This window comes from Centruroides sculpturatus, unplaced genomic scaffold (assembly GCF_000671375.1).
Source record: "Centruroides sculpturatus isolate CEXI.00-Female unplaced genomic scaffold, Cexi_2.0 scaffold208, whole genome shotgun sequence".
Classification (NCBI taxonomy): Eukaryota; Metazoa; Arthropoda; class Arachnida; order Scorpiones; family Buthidae; genus Centruroides; species Centruroides sculpturatus.
Window position 1 is genome coordinate 814,118 of NW_019385210.1, and position 23,715 is coordinate 837,832.

At 28.3% G+C, this 23,715-nt stretch overlaps 1 protein-coding gene across 1 annotated transcript; it reads right to left on the bottom strand.

Moving 5' to 3' along the window:
* Nucleotides 1-1,302: 1,302 nt before the first annotated feature.
* On the bottom strand, nucleotides 1,303-23,529 carry LOC111636175 (protein O-GlcNAcase-like; the record flags this gene model as incomplete). The annotated part of the gene is made up of 8 exons (XM_023381369.1): nucleotides 1,303-1,645; nucleotides 1,717-1,876; nucleotides 3,297-3,495; nucleotides 3,568-3,659; nucleotides 8,412-8,516; nucleotides 9,013-9,098; nucleotides 9,936-9,989; nucleotides 22,566-23,529. Coding segments are annotated over 8 exons (1,797 nt in total), but the record flags the coding sequence as incomplete, so codon positions are not given.
* Nucleotides 23,530-23,715: the final 186 nt, after the last annotated feature.

Here is a 23,715-nt window from a genome sequence, read left to right on the forward strand (position 1 = left end):
CAACATATGTATTGGAGAACATATCCGTTTCTCACTATCGGATCAAATAAGAATCCGAGTCCCCAGGAGAAGAGAATGATGCCTTTAACATAATAATTTGTTTTTAATATTTTTAATTTTAAATTACCATGTCTAATAAAAGTAAACAAGAAAAATAATTCATGAACTTATTCTTAATCACTTAGTTAATGTTGTTCAGTTGTTGTTAATTCTTAATCCATTAAATTAAATTAATTAATTGTGTTCATTACAAATTCATTCATATTTATTCACCATTCAAAAAAGATCACAATGATACTGTTGGATGGAATTGTTTCCTCAAGTTAATCACTGTTGTCAATATAACTTTATTCAATTTTATTAGGTACTAATTTAATATGGTAAAAAGCTTAAGAGCCAATAGAAAGTAACTGCTGTGTGCTGTATTATGCATGCATACTGCATCTAACAATTTTTAAAAATATTTAGGTAAATTAAACTAAAAGAAATTATATAACAAAAATAAAAATTTAACAATGCAAAATTTTTCAGCTGTTAAAAATTAAAACTTTCCATTATAATTCAAAAGTTTAATGTAAGTAAGAAAATTGGCCTGATAAAAGAAAAATCTTTTAAACTATTATTGGCTTCACTGTTCCATATTTTAGAAACATAATATTGACTTTAGTGGAGGAAAATTTTTAATTTCAGTCCTATTTACAAAATAACAACAATGAACATTTTACAAAAATAATTGTAATTACATTAGAAAAATTGAATTCTACAATCAGTTTGTAGAATTTGTTTTTCTACAATCATAGTTTGTGTAAAAATAACATCTTCATATTAAAGTAACTTTAAAAATGTTTAAAACATTAATAACAGTACTTGATTTTTCATGTAATGGATTTGATACTAAACTGCATTATAAACACTGTACTGTAAGGCAGCTTTCAGTGAATAAACATTCAAATTTTATAACAAATTTGACTAATTAATGTCTTAATAAAATCTTAAGTCTGATCTTCTGAGAATAATGCCAATGTGAACAAATTGAATATTTTTTACAGAACAATGTTTTTGATATTTTTTTACTTTTAATTTGTAATTTAGTTAATAAATAATGCCTTTTATCTACTTTAACTTCTTAAATTCAAAATAACAGATCAGACAGAAAACTATCAATTTCAGATAAAATATATTCTATAAATCAATGTGAATCATTTTTAGCAATTGATTATATAGATTTCAATTACTAAATCTTAACTCAACATTTTATATAATTAAATTCAGCTAAGTAATAAAATACATATTGAGTCATTATGTATTACATGACAAGTTTTATTTTACACAGATACAAATTTCCCAATGCTTTTAAACAAAAATTAATACACCCTATCAAAATAGGAAACTGCATCAAAATCTTTACACTACACTTAAATGCAATGCACTTACTTATACATCGCTTCTTACGAAGCAAAGCCACATGATGATAAACACATTTATACAGGTGTATAAAGATACATTGGTTAGAATGTTCTTCCAAGATAAAAAGTATCCTCACAAGTGTAACTGGGTAATGAAATTTCCAGAAACCCAAGTTTGGAATAAAATTCTACAACAGTTTTGTCACCTACGTTCACTTCACTGAACAGACCATGGGATCCTATAAAATGTATCATTATTACTATTTTTTAAAATTATCCTTTTTTTATTTAATTACAGAAATAATTTTACCGTTTGCTTTTAATGTGGACAACACACATGCTAGAAGGCGTTTTGGCACACTTAGGTCAGACACAGTTGGAAGAATTCCCATTCTTACAACAGAAGGATGATGTTTATAAACTTCTTCAGGCATAGCACATTTGTAATTATGGAAACTGCTAATTATTTCCTGAAAAATAAAAAAAATATTATATAAACAGTCTTTTAAATTGTCAGGTTAAAAAACTAAAAATTCTAATATTTAAAATATTTCTTTTAGAGTTCTTTAAAGCTTAAATTAGAAATAGTTAATTATCTGTTATATACTAATATAAAGCTACTAATTGTCTTCTGTTGGATGAAATAGGTTTTAAAGCATTGATTAAAGAAAATGTTTCTGTAAATATATTTATTTATTTAATTTCATGTTAAATGTTGAAATAAGTGGACTAGGATTTTTATCATCAGTATTATATTTTTATTGCCATTTTAATAAATTGGTGATATTTTTATTAAAGTGGCAATAAAAATATAATACTGATGATAAAAATCCTAGTCCACTTATTCCAACATTTGGCATGAAATTGAATAAAAAACACACTTCAGGAAAAAACAGCATAATGTCAAGCTCCTGTGTGATGGGAGTCCCATATACCACACACTTAGCAATGTCATGCTACGAGTTCAAACAGCAAAACAGGAAATGAAATTGAAAACCAAAGGCAGTTTTTCATGCAATCCACCCAGTGTCTCCAGATTGGGAATTTTTTATTGACAGAAAACTTGGGGGAATTTTTTTGAAGTGACATTTTTTCACTTTGATCTTTTTTTCAGTAGACTAAAGCATAAAATTATTGCAAAACATCTTTCTCACTTTTTCTAGCAAATTCTTTAAAATTAAATGAACAAATGTTTTCAGCTATCTTAAATAGTCTTTTTCAGTTTAGGCATAATTTGGAACGTCCAGAGGAAGAAAGGTGTTTTGCAATAATATATAGAATTTCTAGCTTACTGCACATAGAATTGTAAAGCATAAAAATTTTGACATGACATAACCTGTGAAATACTGCTTAACCTGTCCTGTGTTATTCCCAATATATCTCAGGGTTGTGACCTCTGACCCAAAGCATTAGACCTGAGATATCTCGTTACAGCATCGAATAGTTTTTGGAACTAGATGTTGCTAGTCAGTATAATTTTTATATTAAAACTAAATTCCAAAATATATTAATAAAACAAAAATAAAAAAACAAAAAAATTATATCTATTTTGTTTGTGAAAAATAAAAAAAAAAAATAATTTCGGATGATACAATAGCCACAATTATTTTTTTAAAAAACAGAAAAATTGTTTGTCGGTGTTAAACCTAACAAAATTTTTGTTAAGTTTAACACCGACAAAAATTCAATATGGCAGCCACATGCAACAGAGAAAAATTTCAACATGGGATAGGTTAAGCATTGTGATCAAATGTGTTATTTGGAATTATTCAATCAATATGAACTGACATAATTGAAGTATCAATTTTAAAAAGTAAAAATATTTTTGAGCTTTTTCACTATGATAGAGCAGAAAAAACTAATTTATCAAGAATTTTAAAAAATAATTACCTCTGATGGTGTCATCATTTCTCCATTATCTTTTTTAGGAGCAGGATATTTTGAACAAAGTTCTGTTATCCAAGCCATTTCTAACTTCTTTTGAAACTGTTGAGCATCAAGGGCAGCAAGAGCATAACCACAAACACCAGATTCATCTTCCACAACAAAACAATATTCTGGGCTCAAACATAAAAAGCCACCAACCAATCTAAGAAATATAAAAATAAGTTTAAAAATTTTTTAAATTATAATATATATGCATTATCAAAATATTACTTACTTATCTCCAATAAGATTTGGATAATCGGGAAATACTTCACTGCCATCTCCTCCATCATCACAAGTCTTACGACATACTTCATATACAGCAGCCTAAATATAATCAAATATAGATAGTTTCATTGTTAAAAATACCAGTGCAAACTAACTTTTCAAAATATGTATATCCAAGTATTTTAACTTTGTAATATAACAAATCGCACAAAATGAATCATATGTCTGTGATAGAAAAGTATTGAAAATGCTTCAATAACACACAAGATTTGAATTTACTTCATCCCCTTCAGAGTATTCCTCTCCCACTGCAATGCACTTACAGTATGCAAATGTTTTTTCCAATCATTAAAACATGTTTTAAAGTGATTTTCATGAAACCTCTTCAGGACTCTCAGTAAATTTTGTTTTATGCATCAATTAACTCAAATTGGTAACAATGAAGCAGAAATTTTAGTGGAGAAAACAGGAAAGAGTCCTACAGCCATATCAGATGAATATGGAACTTGTGAAACTGTATTTTTTTGAATTTTTGACCAAAAATTCATAACAAGAGCATTGTGAGCAGGTGCATTATGGTGGTGCAAAATCCATAAATTTTCTTGCTACAAATCAGGTCATTTTCTTCAAATTGCTTCACACAAATGACATAACACTCAAATAATATTCATTGTTGACAATTTAGTCAGTCAGAAGGAATTTGTGATGCACAGCACCATGACAATCAAAGAAAACAGTCAAATCATTTTAAGAATGATTCACCTTGAAGAAGCATATCCTTAGCCACTTGAACATATTATTGTTTTTGAAAAAAATTCAATAATATTAGTACGATTCAAGAAGTGACACACATTGCAAGCGCAAATGATATTTTAAAATTGCTTGACAAGGTCCAAATGATATTGGAACATGTTCAATAATGTCCCTAATTATTAAAATAACGGTAATTGAGCATGAAATCTCTGACTTGAAAGATGTGTTGTTCATCAGTTGAAGTGGATGATCTATCAGTGTGTGGTTCATTTTTGACACATTCCTTGAACATCTTGTATCACTTGAAAAAACTTTTTTTTTATATAGACTATTGTCATCCAAGGCTTTTTGCAACATTTCCAACATTTTTATAGCAGTATCTCCATTGCAAAAACGAAATTTAATGCATGTTCTTTGCTCAATAACACGCAACATTTTGAAAAAAATCACAAGTACAAATATTCTTTATACACGAAACAAGCATTTATTTGCAGATGAAAACAGATAATGACACATGGATTACTGCTAGATGCCAATGAAAGTCATACCAAATGATGACAGTGCCCTCTTGCACATGTGCAGTTTAAATGAACCATTCCCAGTACTTTTTGATCATAGTAGTACTTTTTTAAAGTCTCTAAAATAATCAATAAGACAATGCAGGAGGATTGATAAAATCTAAGGGGTTGAGTAGAAGTCAGTTAAGCTTTCAGGATCAGAAATCCCGAGAATTGATAGCCATTATAGAAGTTATGTTGTTTTATTTGTGCATTATAAACACAAGCATGCATCATCCATTTATCAACAAAGCAATAACATGTTATATAGTACTTAATTCTCTTCTCACGGGGCCATATTCAGAAATGCTACTATTGTATGATTCTACAGTAGATATGCATCAAGTAGATTATTAGATCAATGTAATTATTATTACAAAATATCAAAAGCTTTGAACAGCAGCAGAGCCAAATAAAACAAAAACAATCTTAATTCCAGAAAATTATTTATTTAATAATAAATGTTTTCAACCTATTTAAGGTCAGATAAAGCACATTTGAAAAAAGTAATCAATCTGAATTTTCAAATATATATAGAATATATTCAAAAGTAAAATAAAATGAAAAAATATTAATTTATAAAAAAACTTTCTAACTATTTCAGCTTCATTGCTTAGATTTGCAATTTAATTAATAACTCATGCTGAATTCAAACCTGCATATTAACACTCTTCACACAACACCTTAACTAATCACACCATGCCATGAACATATGAATGACACTTCTGTATAGGCATTAATAGTTCTAGAAAAACTTTAATCACAATTTTTTTGAGAATGTCTGGTCCTGCAGCTTTGGCAAAGTTTAAGAACAAGTAAATATTACACATCACCAATTTTGACAAAATTTTGTGGATGACAACTTCACAGATTCCCCTTGTAAGTATTTTGGGTTTTTTTTTTTAACTTATTGACCTAAATAAAAAATTTTAAACAGAAACTTATGTGTACAGTATGAAACACTTTTTAAAAAATTGACTAAACATTACTTATATAGTAGAAATGCAAATAATTTACAAGTGCTGTTTATTGATTTTACTGCTATAGTTAAAGACAAATTTCATATGCAGTTTTTTTAAACCTAGCACAAACTTATGTAAAAAGTTAATTTTTACACATAAAATAACAAAATTTATTTATTGTTCTATGTTAGAAGATCATATTATTTTAAAATCTTCAAAACCAGACAGGATAAATTGTGATCACGCTAAGTTTCTTTTTGATGTTCTGGCAGTAGTGCAAACACTTGCTTCTTTTACTGACAGTTGCAAATAAATTTTAAAACTTAAAATTTCATGGCTAACTGATACTTAAAATTAGTTTTACATTTTTATTTTAGAAAATATTCTAAATAAAAATTTTAAAAGCAATAATTACAAAATGCAATGCAAAGGGAGAGAATTAAAAAACATTGGGGATAGGCTTCCAAGAAAGGATCATGCTGACCACTAGTATATTATAATATCAAATTGGAATATTTAAATTTAAATTTATTTTATGATTTTAATGATGATATGTTAGTCTGGCAAAATTATAAATTCAAGAGAACTCTTAATAATCTAACATTTAAAAATTTTTATCATTAATACCATACAATTAACCTGTAATCTCACATGAAGTTTTTTTAGCATGGCTGTAAGCATAAGGTAGAGATTTTCTGTTGACTTTCTGCACATAATTATGCTTTACAGTCGACCCCCCTATAACGTACGTTCCTACAACGACAATTCCTATAACATAGCGAAAAAATTGTAGAAACTTTCGTATAACGTACCTCCTATAACGTCGTTTCGCGAGAAGATTGATAAAGTCTGGACCAATAGTGGATGAGCAGCCGAACTACTTTCCTCCGACCGACCCTGCGCCACGCTACGGAGCGGCTAAATTGAGTTTGCTATCGTCTGTTTAGTATTATATATAAATTAGGTACTGTACATATAATTATATATTAATTATATACAAATTAGGTACTGTATATATAATTATATATTAACTTAATTTATTGTAACTTTATTATAATTATATATATGCTTTCTGCCGCCTGGCAACACGCTACGGAGATTTTAGGCTAGTAAGTTGAGTTTATTATCGTCTGTACAGTATGTAAATTAGGTACCGTAAGTCTAATACAGCACTAATTTTATACATTTCTTGTGAAAGAAACACTTCTTATTCAACGGCCATAAAAATTATTTATATTAATGATGTCTCCAAAGGTCAAGTTATCTTTCTGCGATAAATTATTTATCAGATATCGCGGCCGCCGTTTCGTGTGCTGTTCCGCGACGAAGACAAGCTTTGAACAACGGGCGTAGTCGAACGGTACACACTCGGTAAGTAATCCTATAATTTTTTGTTTATAGCATAGTTTATACAGATTATTCCCAAAAAATTATACGTATTTTGGAAATGTTGAGTGGAATTAGTCTAGAATCGATTAATTTTATAGAAGAAAACCTTTCAAACAGCCTTAGTCCGTAAAGTTCCCACCTATCGGGCTGCGATTGGCTCATGTATTTAATCGTTCCTACAACGTAATTTTCAGTTAGCGTGGAACGTATCTAAGCGTTATAGGGGGGGTCTACTGTAATTAATTGCCATTTCTTGAATTTGATGATTCTGAAAAATCCTGTGGTTTATCTTGTCTGCATGTTCAAATGCACAAAAATCACACATTGTTTAGTTTATGGAATTTTTAATTTTGAAAGAGGTTTTGTTTATGGAACAATGGTATTTATAGGAAGCCTCCTAAATTTTACAATGGGTGTGTACATATGTGAAAAAATATTCAATATTCGATGACTTTCTTATATCAAAACTTTTATTTAGTAAATTAACAAACAGCCACTCTCAAAAGGAAAAAAAATTTAAATAATTTTATTCCAATAATTCAAATTTAACAGATGCATATAGCACCCTGCACAGGTAAATGACCACCATTGATTCAAGGTCAATTTGTTCTCTGACCTGTTAGCTTATCACATGTAAAGTTTTGATAACGGCAGGCTTATTGTTTATGTTTTGTCAAGGGTTAAAATGTGTACAAAAATCAAAAATCTTGCCAAATGTGAAGTATGAAGGCAAGTCTAAACAAAGAAAGTTTATCTTACAGAAATTCATAAACAAATCACAAAAGTGGATGGTGATCATATGAATAAAGCAAGAGTGAGAAAATGTTATTTAATGTTTAATCAATGAAAATAACACATGACCACACATTTTTGGGTAGATTTGGAACATTTTAGAAATGATAATGAGGTAAAAGAAGCTATTACTAAATGGCTGAAAAGAAACTGGTGGTGGAAATCTATGATGAAGGAATCCAAATCTAGTATCAGGCTATGACAAGTATTTAAATCATAATGGTGACTATGCAGAAAAATAACTGGTCTTGTACTAATTACTTAATGAAACTTTTTTCCTATCATTACTGTTTTTTCCTTTTTTTTATAGCCAAACATTCTTTATTTCCTGGACACCCTTCATATTAATTTAATAATAATAATAAAACAAACAAGTTAGGAAAAAAATAATAAATTACCTCATCACTTGCCAAATAAGGACGTATTGTATAAATTTTACTTGTAGGCAGTTCTGGAGGTTTATATAAGAAGAGATCACTTACACTTTCAAGTGGTAATAATCTCTAAATATCAAAAAATATTAAAAAATAATTACTTCTATAATTTCAAAAACTGAATTACTATTTTATCCATTCTTGTTTTCATTATATCTAACAATTTAAGATTAAAATTAAACTTATTAAAATTTTTTTGCTAATAATAATTAGTTAACTTTCACAATAAATTCATTAATTAATTAATGTTGAAATAAAAAATTATATTATTTAATCTTAAAATAATAAATACAATTAATCTACCTTTATATGTACATAAATTTCTAATTTAACAAAATAATAACAATAATAAATAATGATATATATCTTGAAATTCAATACCATTTTCAAAATATTTCCAAATAATGAATTAATCATTATTAGAAATATTTTTATGCATTGAAACTTGGCACATTACGGGTATTTCTTATCTTACTATGAAATCTTAACTTAAAAAAAAGAATCCTACAGAAAAAAAGGACTGTTAATGTAAACGCAGCGCATAGATTATCAACCAAATACATACTTGCAATTCAGCAGTCAGACCACCTCTAAAGAGCCATGGTTCTTGCTCTCCACTCATGAATGCTTCCTTATAACCTTTTGAGAACCCTAAAATTTTCAATTCAAGGAAAAAAGAACTAATTGATTATGAAGTTTAATTACTGCTATAAACATATACAAGAAATTAAGTAAGAAATATTAAATTGCTGCAGAAAATATAATAATGGCATATGAAGTATAAAATATTGCACATCACACATCCTGCTAAGAAGTTTTTTGTTAGGAAATGCATAGCACATGAATAGGAAAAATAAGCAATTTGGTAATCCAAATTCTGAGGGAAAATTAATTTGATTATTTAATCAAACATTAAAATTTGTTTGATTACCAGACAGCTTTTACATATTTTTCCTAACTATTCTGAAAGAAAATCAATTTTAAAGCATCTGCCATGCTTTCACCATCTAACTGATTAGCACTGGTAAGCATTCTTTGCTTCTGCAAAATTACTAACATAAAATCAATCTAGATGGTAAAACAAAACACAGTCATAATCTTCTTAGTTGTGTGTTCCTTGGATAGAATAAGAATTAAGAAAAGAAAAGTGATGAATTAGTTGTTTTCTTGTCGAGATATATCCATCCATGATACAAATTAATTACACCTCTGTAAAGTATAAACAATATTAGTGAGAAACAGCTTTCCCTTCATCTCTGCAGCATTGTTCTTCCCTAATAATTTCATTGAATAATAATTAATTCCATATTTATAACAACAAGATCTGTCAAATTTATAGAATTTGATAAAAACAATACTTTGTAAGCATTACATCACTATAAAACTAACATACATGATTTCAAAACTGTTAATACTTAGACAGATTTTGTTGTATAACTGTAACAACTAAATTTAAATGAAAGGTTGAACGTCATGAAGAGTGCCTACATGTAAATGGAGGAGACAAGAAGCTGGTCACACCTGTTGGTACTCTTCCAAGTGCTAAAGCAGTGAGGGGAAAAAAGAAAAAATAAATAGATTAGCATATTTCTGTTTGATAAAAAATTATTTTTAATTAAAATAATTACTGAAAACATATATTTATATATATAATCTATTCCAGATGTACGAAATTTGATTGCTACAGCCAATTCCTACGAGCAGTTGTTCTGAAAATAATTAAAAGTAATTTAGTATTCAATGAAACTAGCAATCTTTTGAAATTTTAATTTTTATATAAATAACTCATGCTCCTATTTTCATATAAAAAGAAAATTAAACATTTATAAAATTTTTGATAGTTTGGCATCCATAGGACTGCTAAATATGCCAGACTACCAAATAATTATATATAAAAATCAACCTTTTCCCTATTTGCTACTAAGCTTGGGAGGATTAAAATATTAGTTAGAAGTAATTCAAAGAATATAAGCACTTCCAATTATTAGAAATAAAAAATAAACTCCTATTGGGTTTGGTAGTAATGAGCCAATTTTATTCTACTCGTTGTAGTTCAATTTAGCTGATACTGTTGTAACTCATTATTTTGCCAAATTTTTTACTATCTATCAACTTTTAAATCAGATTATTGGCAGTGCTTTGTTGTCAGTGCTGAATTACTAAGTTTTTATTCTATAACTATTTTGTAAGTTTACTTTCAGATTGCTGGTTACCTTGAAAAACACAAAATTAAAATTAAAAACTGAAATAAATTAGTCATCAGAACCTGTTCACACCTGAAACAAAAATAATATTCTTAATGCAGCACACTCACATCCCAATTTCTTGATTGCATTCCTATGCTTTTAATAATTCCTGTAATTCTGAAAAATTAAAAAACAACTATATTTCAGTTGTAATAAATTCTACAATAAATGATATAAACTTATAAAATGAAGTAAATGGCAATGTATAAAACATGAATCTGGTATTAAAAAGTTTTTATTCTTAGCTGTTAATTTAAAAAAATCTTTCATTTAGAGCACAAAAACCAACCTAATATATATACATACTTAAAAAAAAATAAATGAATTGTGATAATCTATTCAATTTATGAAATATTTTGAGATATTTCAATAGAAAAAATTTAACAACTGAACAACATACTTAAATTAATCAAATAAATATGACACTAATTAGCACACAAAAATTTTTCATTAAATAATAATTAAGAGTAAATGAGCAATTATTTATTGTGACATTGTCACAATTCCGGGCTGCAATTTTTAATCATATTTTTAATTTATTTAATTTAAAATATATGCTCTCCACTTCAAATTAGTAGTGGCTTGGCCCTGTACATCACACTTTTTCTTTAACAATAAAGTCATGCCAATCATCTATCTATTAACAACACCTTTCAGGGGGGAATTTTTGAATTAAAATAATGATTTGTATCAGAAGTTCTTATATAATTAATCAGGACCTCCTGTACCTAATACCCCATTTTCATCGAGCATTTCAATCTAGATTGTGACCAAGGTCGGCGACAATGCTTTGGTGCAATCTCTCTCGACCGTTTTAATCTTGACTGAAACGAGGCTCAATCCCAATTGACCCAAGAGAGTTCTTGAAACTAGATCCAGTCATAAGAGAGATCCCACAATCCAACACGTGCTAAAATATACAAGATGGATGCAGAACACACGTCGAGCTATCAACAGAGAAATAAAAAAGACATCTGGAGAGACGATGACATCTGTCTATTATTAAATATATGGCAAGAAATACAAGATGGATGCAGAACACATGTCGAGCTATCAACAGAGAAATAAAAAAGATATCTGGAGAGACGATGACATCTAAATGTATGGTAAGAAAAAGTATTTATTTCTAACCAAAACTTCCATTTTGTTTGTTGGTGTTCGTGACTTACCATGTAGTTATGTCAGTTTTATCATCGCATGTAATGGCTGAGTTTTTCTCAAGCGGACTGCCCGTGCGAACAGCACAACGTTCGACTGGCGACAGTCACAATCCAGATTGTAGGTAAATCAAGATCGAAGTGAGTCGTAGATTGTGTGCAAACACAGTATAAAGGTTTTCGTATCTGGTTTCGTCTTTCATCTAACTCCATTCCTGAGATTAAGGACAGACAGATAACAGTAAGAATTTATAGGTCTACAATTTTTTCAAATTGAAGCCCAAAGAGAATTCTAATTTAAAATTAGAAAAATATGTTAGGATAAATAAAATAATTACAAAATTCATAAAATATAATTTGCTTAATCACAATCAAATTATCCTTGGTTATATATATTTTTTCTATTAAATAATAATTTATCAACTCATTTGAAGAAAATAATAATTCTATTTCATGTGTTTTTACAAATACACAATCCACAAATAATTGAAACGAAAATTCACAGAATATTTATTATTAATTTTTGAGATACAAAATGCTTAATGTTCTCTCAATGTAGACAGACATTTGTTATGCCAGTTTTGTGTATTATTATTTCTACATAAGATATTAACTTAGATAACATTTGCTTATACAACTGCATATGCAACCAGTAAAACAAATGCAATTGGGACTGTGGGCTTGCATGCAATGTTGTCAAGTTAAGAAGTTTTACAAAATGCTGCCAAAAGTAAGTGTAATATTTTAATTTTATTACAGCCTTAATTATGTTATATTGTTGTTGTTATTATTTTAATTGTTTTTATTATTTTTTATAGCATAATTTATAAAGGTATAAGTTTACAATGCTATTTTAAAAGTTATAGTAGTAGGTATCTGAACCTTTGACATCAATTAGCCCATTTACATATAAAATATAACTTAAATAACATCATTGTGTAATGTTGCTCAATACTGTACCAATTAATAATATTACATATCAAAATTACAACTGAATAAGCATTCTTTGAGAATTTACAGATATCAGAATGTATTTTTCTAATTTTTCTATAAGTTAAATATGATGGCTATATGAGTTCTATAAGTTAAATATGATGGCATTTCAAAATGTTCAATTGATATTGCTAATATGATGTTCTTGCAAAGAAACTAATTGAACTATCATAAATGCAAACTAATACAGTGAAACCTATGTAAACTGCAATCACATGGTATTGAATTTTTTTCCATTTAGACAGGTTTCAGTATTTTTTCCTTTAAACTAAGCTTATACCAGATAAATGTCACATAATTAGGTTCATTTTTATTACATACATAAGTTAACATTTTATTACTAGGTTTAAGCCAAATTAATTCAATGTGATTCCAACTAAAGACAAGAGAATATGAATGCAAGAATTGAAAACTGTTCAATGTTCTCATTCATAAGAACTTATGCTATGTACTTCATTTAAATATAAATCTGCTATTATTATTATTATTATTATTATTATTTTTTACTTTCTTTTATACTTAATTGTAACCGTTGCTTGGTTTCCTACGAGATGCTTATTTGCAGATTATTCTTCTTTGTGTGCACGAGCCGCTAGAATCGTCGTAAATGTGGATTATAGGAGAAGAGACAAAGTAAGACTTTTTATTAAAGTAAAAGCGATCTTCTTTGTATTGGTATTATGTTGTGGAAGTTTGAAATTTAAATAGTNTTTTTTCAAAGTAAACGTGCCGGACACCCAAGACACTCGGCAAAGAGCATCAAAGGAATCCGGCCAAACGTCCAGTCCCTACAGTAACCACCGGGCGGTGGACCGCAGGTCTGAATCTGAGATCCAACTACGAGCTTTTTAACCACAACAACTTTAATATACGCTATTGGAGCTGGAATTACCGCGGCTGCTGGCACCAGACTTGCCCTCCAATGGATACTCGTTAAAGGGTTTAGATTGTACCCATTCCAATTACGGGGCCTCAATAGAGTCCCGTATTGTTATTTTTCGTCACTACCTCCCCGTGCCGGGAGTGGGTAATTTGCGCGCCTGCTGCCTTCCTTTATATTGCCAAATATATATATATATATATTTATTATATTAGAATATACTTATAAATTTAAAAAATGCTAAATTTCCTTCATGAAAATTACATTTTAACTTAAAATATAAAACCCCTCACTTCAGGGACCAAAATTTATGAAAATGTTTATTTATGAAGAAAAATTTTAGTTTCTGAAAGTAAAATGAATCCTTAAAAACAAACACATGGGATAATTTACAAAAATAATCCTTTGAATATAAAGCTTTTCCTGGAAGAAGGATTACAAATGAATGACAACATCAGGATTATATTATCATATGGACACAAGTTTAAACCTAAAGGCAAAAGAAACATTCCAGATACAATTGCACAATTAGAAAACATCTCTTTCTTTTCCATAAGCTAATGCAACAAGACTTACTCCATCATCTAAAATGTTGCACTTTAACCAAATAAAAAAACAGCAGCAATATTACAAATACAGCTGTCTTTTGACAGTCCGACGTTTTGTAATCTGACATCTCCCATCAAGGTACCTGTCCCCGTTACGTGTCTGCTTGCACAGAAGTATGTCGCGATGTGAATCTCCCCACCCAATTCTTACACGATGACACATGTTTCATGTGTTTTCAATGAGCAGTTCTGTTTGAACAGTTGGAGTAGGGAATATTGTAGGCTATTGCTAGCAAAACAATGCCAAATATATAATCACTTTCGGTAATCCGACACCCCTTTGGTCCCATACCTGTCGGATTATCTAGGGCCAGCTGTACTTGCAAAAAAAAATAAGGAATGGTGTATAAAAAATGATGTGGTATACCTATTCTGAGATAAATTTAAAATCCAAATATTAATTAGAAAAGACATATATAACATTAAAATCCAACTTTATGTAAATATAAGGAAGCAAAATCGGTGCTAACAGATAATCTTCCTTACTTCTTAAAATGTAAATCCAGTTCTAGGATTCAAGTAGCAAACTTGTTAAGATGATAAAAGTGCACAAGAAAGACTGGCTCTTAGAAGAAGTCTTATAAAAGTCCTTCACTCCTACATTGCCTTTGGAGAAAGAATTACATAAAGTGTTTATTGGATATCCAATTTAGAGCCTCCTAACACAATCAACAATTCTAAGAAGTCTTAAATACAACAAAATCCATCTCTACAGAAGATCAGGATTCTCTTATGGTGTTCAAAATATGAAAATCTCTTTCCACCAATAAAAATTGAACTAGCAATATCTTTAACCAAAGATTGTATATGTTATAGAAAAGTGCAATTATCTAAATTTAGAACTGTTATGGATTACATTGACTTTGTTCCAAAATAGGATGGGTTTAATATTAAGACTTTTACACATAGCAAAGAGGAGAATTAATGGTCTCTCCAGTTTCTGGGACATTGCTGAAACCAGTAATGAAACTGGTTAAAGATTGATCTATCAAGAACTTTGATATATTCAAATTAATTCTAAGAAGTAAGGATGATACTGTATGTTAGTCATATAGAAGGACAAAGTTTCAAGAATTTCGAAACTCCATAAATAAAAATTTGATGGGAATATCTATTAAGCTAACACAAATAGTTTAAAGGAAGTTAATTTTCTAGACAAAACAATTTTCAAGAGAAGAACTAACCCGGGTACAAAGATTTACTGTAAGAAAAAATCCTTTTGTACACTGGCATTTTGAGGACATGCACACAATGCATACTGGCAGTATGTAGGGCATTAATCAATAGAGCCATAATACACTCAATCAAAAGAGAAGAAAAGGATTCAGAAATTGAGCTTCTTAAGAAATAGCCTATAAAGAAAATTCCTTTAAACATCATAAATGATCTTATTAGAGTGTCTCTAAAGAAACAGACTAAGACAAAAAAAATGATGCAAAGAAAAAAAGCATGTAATGGTGGTAAATGGTAAAGAAGTTGCAGTGTTGGTAGCTCCTTTCACCAAAAAGGCAGGTATCATTTAACAGTAAATACAAAGAAATCCTTCAGTTATGAGCCTCCTAAGAACAGATAAGGACAAAAGTACACTCAACTATATATGTCCAGTGGAAAAGCAATAAGGCTTTCTAAAAGTAATTTTCATTTAATCTTTCTAGACTAAATAAAAATTACTTTTACATAGAATCAACATCAAGTTCAATTGAAACAAGAATAAGAGCATTTCAGGTTAGTAGCCAAAGCAAATTATGAAGGAGCTACTTCCTTGATGTTTTGGGTGTGGCAGAAGGTTTTATTGTTCATTGGTACAACCAACACTAATCAAAGCATGTAGACCACAATTCCCAATAAAGCTGCTTTAAATATTTATGCTTTATCATACTACCTAACTGTTATAAATACCAATGATGTGAAGGGACTAAAGAATTGTTGGAAGTCTTTTCTGGATAAAACAGATTTTAAAGAAGTTAGTAACAGCTCAAACAGAAAGTAAGATAATTATGCTATTGAATAACAAGGTTTCATTTCAGCATACAGTTGCATTTTCATTCACCTTCTCTTCATATTGCTGGTAAAATTAAGTTATAATAACTACAGGTTATAGACATTTTAAAACTTAGTTGCTGGTTAGTTTTAGACTAAGTTGTATTGGTATTGCAAAACTATTAGAATCTTAAACTATATTTTCTCAAACATAATTTTCTTCTACACAATTCCTTTATTTTTAAAATACTTTTTAAACTTCTGTATTCAATGTTATACTCTTATAGAACAATGGTTGTATAAATTGCCTCAACAGGAGCTGAAAATTTTTTAAAAATAAATATATTTTTGATATCTGTACAAAGCAGTGTCAAGTATGTCATCAATTAATAGTTTTATCTTCTTAATTTTCATTCAAATCATTTAAAACTAATCTGATTATCAATGTATAGATAGAATTAATGGAACCTTATTGATTTAAAAAGATATTTTGATTTAACTAAAATTGTTAATAAAGCAATTTGAATTCAATTTAGATTATCAATCTTTTGTCATTGAACATTGTATAAGGAAAGAAAAAAGCCACCATTATTAAGTTCCATTTATTAACAGCAGTATCAATTTTAAGAAAATTTAAATGCATTTGATATTTGGCTTAAAATTTGATTACAGTTTATATATATATATATAAATAATATTTACATACATATTAACTTCTTTTGTAATTTAATTGAGTCTTCTGATGGCAAGAACTGTTTTGGGTACCTCTTAACTGTTTGATAGTATATTTATAAACAGTTGCAACATAGTACATATTAACTCAATTAAAGAAGTCTTTAATTGAGTTAATACACTGTTGGCATGATGTCCAACCTAAGTATTCAGTATACCTAACAGGGTGAATACCAGAAATCAGATGTTCTTTTCTATGTTAAATCTGCATAGTACATATATTTCAGTTTCACTAATAATTAGCAAAGTAAATTTAATATATTTATAAAAGAATATTTGTTTAGAAGAAACTCATGATTTAGACTAAAATTAAATATTACTCCCCAAATGAACTAAAGTTTTATTTCAATCTGTAAATATGATCATTTCTGAAATATTTAATTTCCATTTATTGTAAACATAATATAAATGTACAGTACTATTAACTACCAATGTCATTTTACTATGACTAAATAAATAATAAATGCCTAAAGATAAACTTAAAATGTTTCAAAATACATTATAGCATTGTGTTAGCCACTATTAAACAGTAAGCATAAACCAAATACTTTTCAAAAAGATTGCACTTCATCACTACACTGATGGTGCTTCCTGTGATTTCCATTAAAAATGAGAATGTATTAAACAATTTTTAAGTTTAATTCAATATTTATCTAAGATAAAATTAATATTTGTTATATATTTTAGGTAATAAACTCATATTACAGGCAAATAAATATTTTAAAATGAGATTTTAATAGTTATTAAGGTCTAATGTATCTAAAGTGATAAAAATGTTAGTTTTTCTGATTTTTTAAATCATTTATATTAATTACTAATATTTAAATATAGAATCCAGTGATTTAAAATTTACTGTAATAAAACTCATTTAATTGTTAATTTTATTTAAATTTATTTAACTTTTCTATTTATTGTTGAAACACTAAATCAATAAAATAAAATAACTCTAAATTTTGATTATAGTTTAAAAGTAACAAGAAATTACACCTTTAGTAGAATCAATTATCCAAACACTTAAAACCAATGGTATTGGTATATTCAATAACCACTAAAAATAAAAATTATTTTCAGTTAAAAACAAGTAAAAAATACTCGATCTACTTCCAACTTCGAGGACAATACAAGTAAAAACAAAAAACAAACAAACAAACAACGAGAAACAAACTAAACTTTCATTATTACCAATGCTTTTATTCTATAAATGATATACTCCATACTGGAAGAAGGCTGGAGTTGAGGATAAAGGAACATGAGGCGGCTATCAGATTAAGAAAGATGGAATCGGTGTAGTTTTTGCACTGTAGTGAATTTAATTGTAATATAAATAAGAAAAAATACTAAAATATTATATAAAATAGAAAATTGTATTGAAAGAAAAATTGTTGAACATTTTTGCATCACCACGTATGCAAATGTACAGTATTTAATTTAAATACTGGGATGAATGTTGATGCATGCTGGGAAAAGTTGCGTGATATAAACAAGAACAGCGATTACTAACTTGATGTATCCACTGATGAGGCCTACTAGAAAGCGAAGTATATCATTTATGGAATAAAAGCGTTGGTAATAACGGAAGTTTAGTTTGTTTCTCATCAGTTGTTTTTTTTTTTTTACTTGTATTGTCCTCGAAGTCGGAAGTAAATACTTGTTTTTAACTGAAAATAATTTTTATTTTTAGTGGTTACTTAAAACCAAAGTATTTGGCTCCTTCAAGTGAAACAGACTCAAACATCCAACACATGTAATTTATTGTACAGTACATGTAAGGATTTACAGACACTGAACACTTTTCTCATTCGTTCAGAGGTATGTTCCCTCCACCTGTACAGTGGCACCCTACTCTCCCTCAATATAAATCAATGTTGCCATTATAATCTCCGTTTCATTTGAAAGAACCAAATAATTTCAAGCGTATCTGGCTTATCTTCAGGAGTGTGAATTCTTCTAAAGTTTTATTTGGAATTTCTGATGTTAGATTAACTATTTGGAATTTTTCTTGAAATGCATAATTTTTTTGTTTTTGAACTACTATTCTGGAAGGTGGATCAGCAGGGTTCAAAACCATCTGGATTTTAAATGTTTATGCTTTATTGGAGTAACTCTAATTTCTTGTTTTCATTGAAACATAATATTGGGTTGTTCAGAAAGTAATTTTGTTTTTTTACCACCAGAAAAATTTGTTGTATTTTTACCCACCAATTCCATTTTAAACCATATTGTCATTATATATTTTGACAGCTGACATTTCAAGGCTTATTTGTAAAGAATTTTGTTTTATTCTGTGCAATTGTTTTTTTTTTTTTGGTGTCCCATCAAATATGGAAAATTGAAAGCAGCATTTTCAGCATATTTTGCTTTATTATTACCAAAAATATAAAAATGCTGTTCAATCAAGAAAAAATTGTGTGACATACATGTATGGAAAAGATTTGTTGACAGAACAACAGTGCCAAAACTGATTAACAAAATTTCATTTTGGCAATTTCGATATTGCAGATGAACCACATTCTGGAAGGCCAGTTGAAGCTGACGAAGACAAAATAAAGGTATTTATTGAAGCAAACCACTGAAAAACAATATGAGAAATTGCTAGAGACTAAATTTGTTGAAGTGAACCATTTATGATCACTTGAAACAACTTGGTTTCATTTCAAAGCTTGATATATGGGTTCCACAAGTTCTTAAAGAAAGATATGCTCTCTTTGGTAGGATCTTAAGGGATTTTTTTTTGAGCTTTTACCAAACAATTCCACAATTGATTCAAAAGTGTATTGCCATCAAATGGACAAATTGTGTGATACCATCAAACAGAAAAGACCAGAACTGATCAACAGAAAATGTGTGGTGTGAACAAAATTGTGCCACCCACACACACACTAACATCCATACATACAGAAAAAACATTCCAAATTTTAGGTTGTCAATTACCAAAAGAAAGCAGAAATTCAAAACCTGAATAAAACTGAGTTCAACATGTATCAGAAAGGTTCAACTACTGGTTGAAAATTGATGAACATTGAACTACAGTGTTGAACAGAGTGGTTAAGGAAAGCAAATTCAAAATGCAAATGCCAAGAGACAAATCAATAAATAAGGAGATCTATTGGTTACTATGATTACTACTAATGTTCTATTCCACTAATGTTTCATGTTTATTTTTATGTTTGAAGAAGTTCAATTAAATTGGACAAAAGTGCTCACATTTATTAATAATTTCTATTCAGCTTTTCGACTTTATTGTTATATAAGTAAAAAAAGGAAATTATTCAAGTCATACACTGTTATAAAAATTATATTTTATGAAATTGTGATCTTGTTCTTTCTATTTAATATCAATAGCAATTCATTTCTGTAAGAAATAAAAATTATTAAAAACTCATATTCCAAACAGCAAATTTTATGAAAAAAAATTACAATAATTTCTATTCAATATACTAACGTGAAATTATTTCAAGCTTTTGCATTTTCTCTTAAAATTACTTAGCATAAAAACACTAAATAAAGTTGTTAATTAATTAGCCTGATATTTTAATCAGGCTAATTAATTATGTTTTTTTTTATTAAATGAAGTCAAAAATCAAAATGAATAAATTCAACAGCACAGAATTTTTAATTATTAGAAATTATAGCATTATAGTTGTAACAATTAGTTAATCATATTCATATTGTTTAAAAATATTTACATTTAATTAATTTTATCATTTTGTTATCAAATGATAAATTTCTTCAAAATATTTCAGACTAGTTTACATAATAAACATTACATTATAAAATTCTAATACATAGAAGTACAACATAAGTGTCTTCTTTCTTTAGTAACATCCTTTACACACTTCATGAATAGTCTTTACAGTGGAGTCAACCTTCCTTTATAGGCTACTTTCTCTGCCTGAATATGTAAAAATGGTAGTAAAATATTCCCAAGTTTTGGCACAATCATATAAAATTAATTGACAATTAAACATTAAACACAATTAATTAAAAATGCCAGCATGAAAAATTGATACATTACAAAATTCTAATTCATAGAAGGGCCAACTACCATATACTGGAGATGGAAAAAGTTTTATAAAGGAAGGTTGACTCTGCCATAATGACTGTTTGTTCCTGAAATATGTAAAAGACGTTATGAAAGAAGATATTTACGTGGTACTTCTATATATTAGAATTTTTTGTCCTGGCATTTTTAATTAATGTTTAATTATAATAAACATTGTCTAATTAAATTACCAAGCAACATTTATTCATAAAAGACCAATAAATATTTTTTATTGCAGAAAGATTTTAGATAAAAATCTTTAAAATTAATTGTTTTTAACACAAAAACAACTGAAATTCTTTTTTTTTGTTATAAAACAAAAATTACTGTTTAATGTTGGTATATTTCTAATGATTAATAATGCCTTTATAGATTTTCACTGTGGTTGCATTGTTTTATCTGTTAGTTGTAATATAATTATTTTCAGTCTCTTAAATCTAGGCATTTTTTATTACTGTGATTCAAGATCTATTTCACAACTAATGAACTTTATTTCACAACTAATGAAATACTTTACTGTTACATCTTTATATATACTATACAATTCTCCAGAAACATGTACACTGCAACAGAATTAAACTCTTCTGACAGGAAGTGCCTAACTATCAAATTCTGTTTACAAAACTCGCAATTTTAAATTGATATTATAATATGATCATTTGATTAACTCTAATACCACTCACTTCTAAATAAAAACAGCAAACCATTCACTTTATAGCATAAGCTATGAAAATTTCTATTTTTTCCATGAAAATATTTATTAACATAATTTTACATTTTATCCTCATGTAAATTATAATGTGTCATCTTCATACAATATATCTGTATAAATTTTTACATTATATAATTAAGATAACAACATCATATAATTTAATATTTAATTAAACAAAAACAGATTGATATTAATACCAGATGATCAGGAGGAAAAACGATTTACTTCTAAGGAGTAGGCTTGGTAACACTGAACTAACCATACTTTTTATTGTTTTGCTATATGTTGCAAGAAATATTTATTTATCAAACATTTAAAACTCCTTGCAAGTAACAGTTTCATTTGATCTCCCAGTATGTACAGTACATTTTGCTTAAAATATAAAAATTATATTCACTGCTAATAACTAAAAATGGTCAAAATATAAAATTACAAAATATATATACAAAATATATAAATGAAATTATAAATATCACTTCTTCATTATTCTTAATTTAACTACATAATATTGTTTGAAGTTATTTTTTGGTTTGATAGTAATGATAATATTTAACAAAAATGTACTTAAAAACTTTTTAACACCTTTTCCCAAATTACTTCGTTTTATAATTTGCAATTTAAATAGTAGGCAAGGAAATGGGATGTTAGTTTTATTAAACTGAAATAAAATTAATTAAACCAATATTGTCTCAAACTGCTTGTAGGAAATCACAGTAGCATCAAAAACTTAATCATAAAATTCATCATTAAATTATATAAAATGCTTACCTGTCCACTTTACATAGGAGTTAAGCAAAGATATAACACCTTTGATATCCCAGATATATGGATATAAATCATATAGCAAAGAACGATTCTGACAATATGTTAGACGAATTAGTAACTTTCCAACAGTTTGTGTCATCTGATCAAATTTACTGGCTCTGCTGTACCACTCTTCTACTTCTGGATTTTGCATTTCTGCTTTAGTTTTCCTCCTATTTTCAGACACAGTGTGACCATGTGTTTTTAACCAAAAAAATTCTTGTAAAAATTGTACACCTTGTCTTCCATGTTCAAAAGGCAAATAAAAAAGATCAACAAGTAAAGCTATATCTTCAGATGTCAATTGTCTATCATCTTCATCATTTGGGTTTGCATTATCAACTGCTTCAGTCTGCATTTCTTCAGCAGTATCAATACTTTCTAAGCCACCATTTTGTTGTTCTTCATTATTAGAAATGTCTTTTGGTTCACCATCAAGACTAACTGGTTGATCCATACGAGAATCATTATGTTTAGGTGATGTACTTGGGGAGGGATTACAGTCCATTGGTTCTAAAATAGCATCCTCTTTGACTTCTGGAACTGGTCTTGGTGCTATAAGAGAATTTACTAATTCATTACTTAATGGCTGGAAAGTAGAATTGTCTGGTGCAAGAGCATTTGGTGGCATACCTCCTGGTAAAATTGGTTGAGTTCCAGGAGGAGCCATTGCAATGGAAAGTACACTGTTTAACATTGGAGGAGGGCAAGCAGGAATTGGAGCTGGAACAAATGGAGCTGGTATTACCTGCCCATAAGCATTTTTAGTGCGATAAAATTCTGGTAGCCACTCATTAATAGATATTTTCAGAGCATGTTTTGGATGATATGTATTTGGTCCAATATGTGATGGAATATCTTCTACAGAACCATTTTCACTTTCAGCTTCTAATTTAATGTCTGCAGATACAGAATCATCTGAAAACAAATAATATTTTATTTCCATCTCAGATTAAAATAATAAAAAATTTTAAATAAAACATTTCCACAAACATTATTTTTGTTATAACAGAGGCAAAAATAAAACAAAGTTCAAAACTTCAACCATTAGATTAATTTAATTAATTAAAAATTCACACAATAATATAATTCAGTTGTAACTGGAAAATACAAA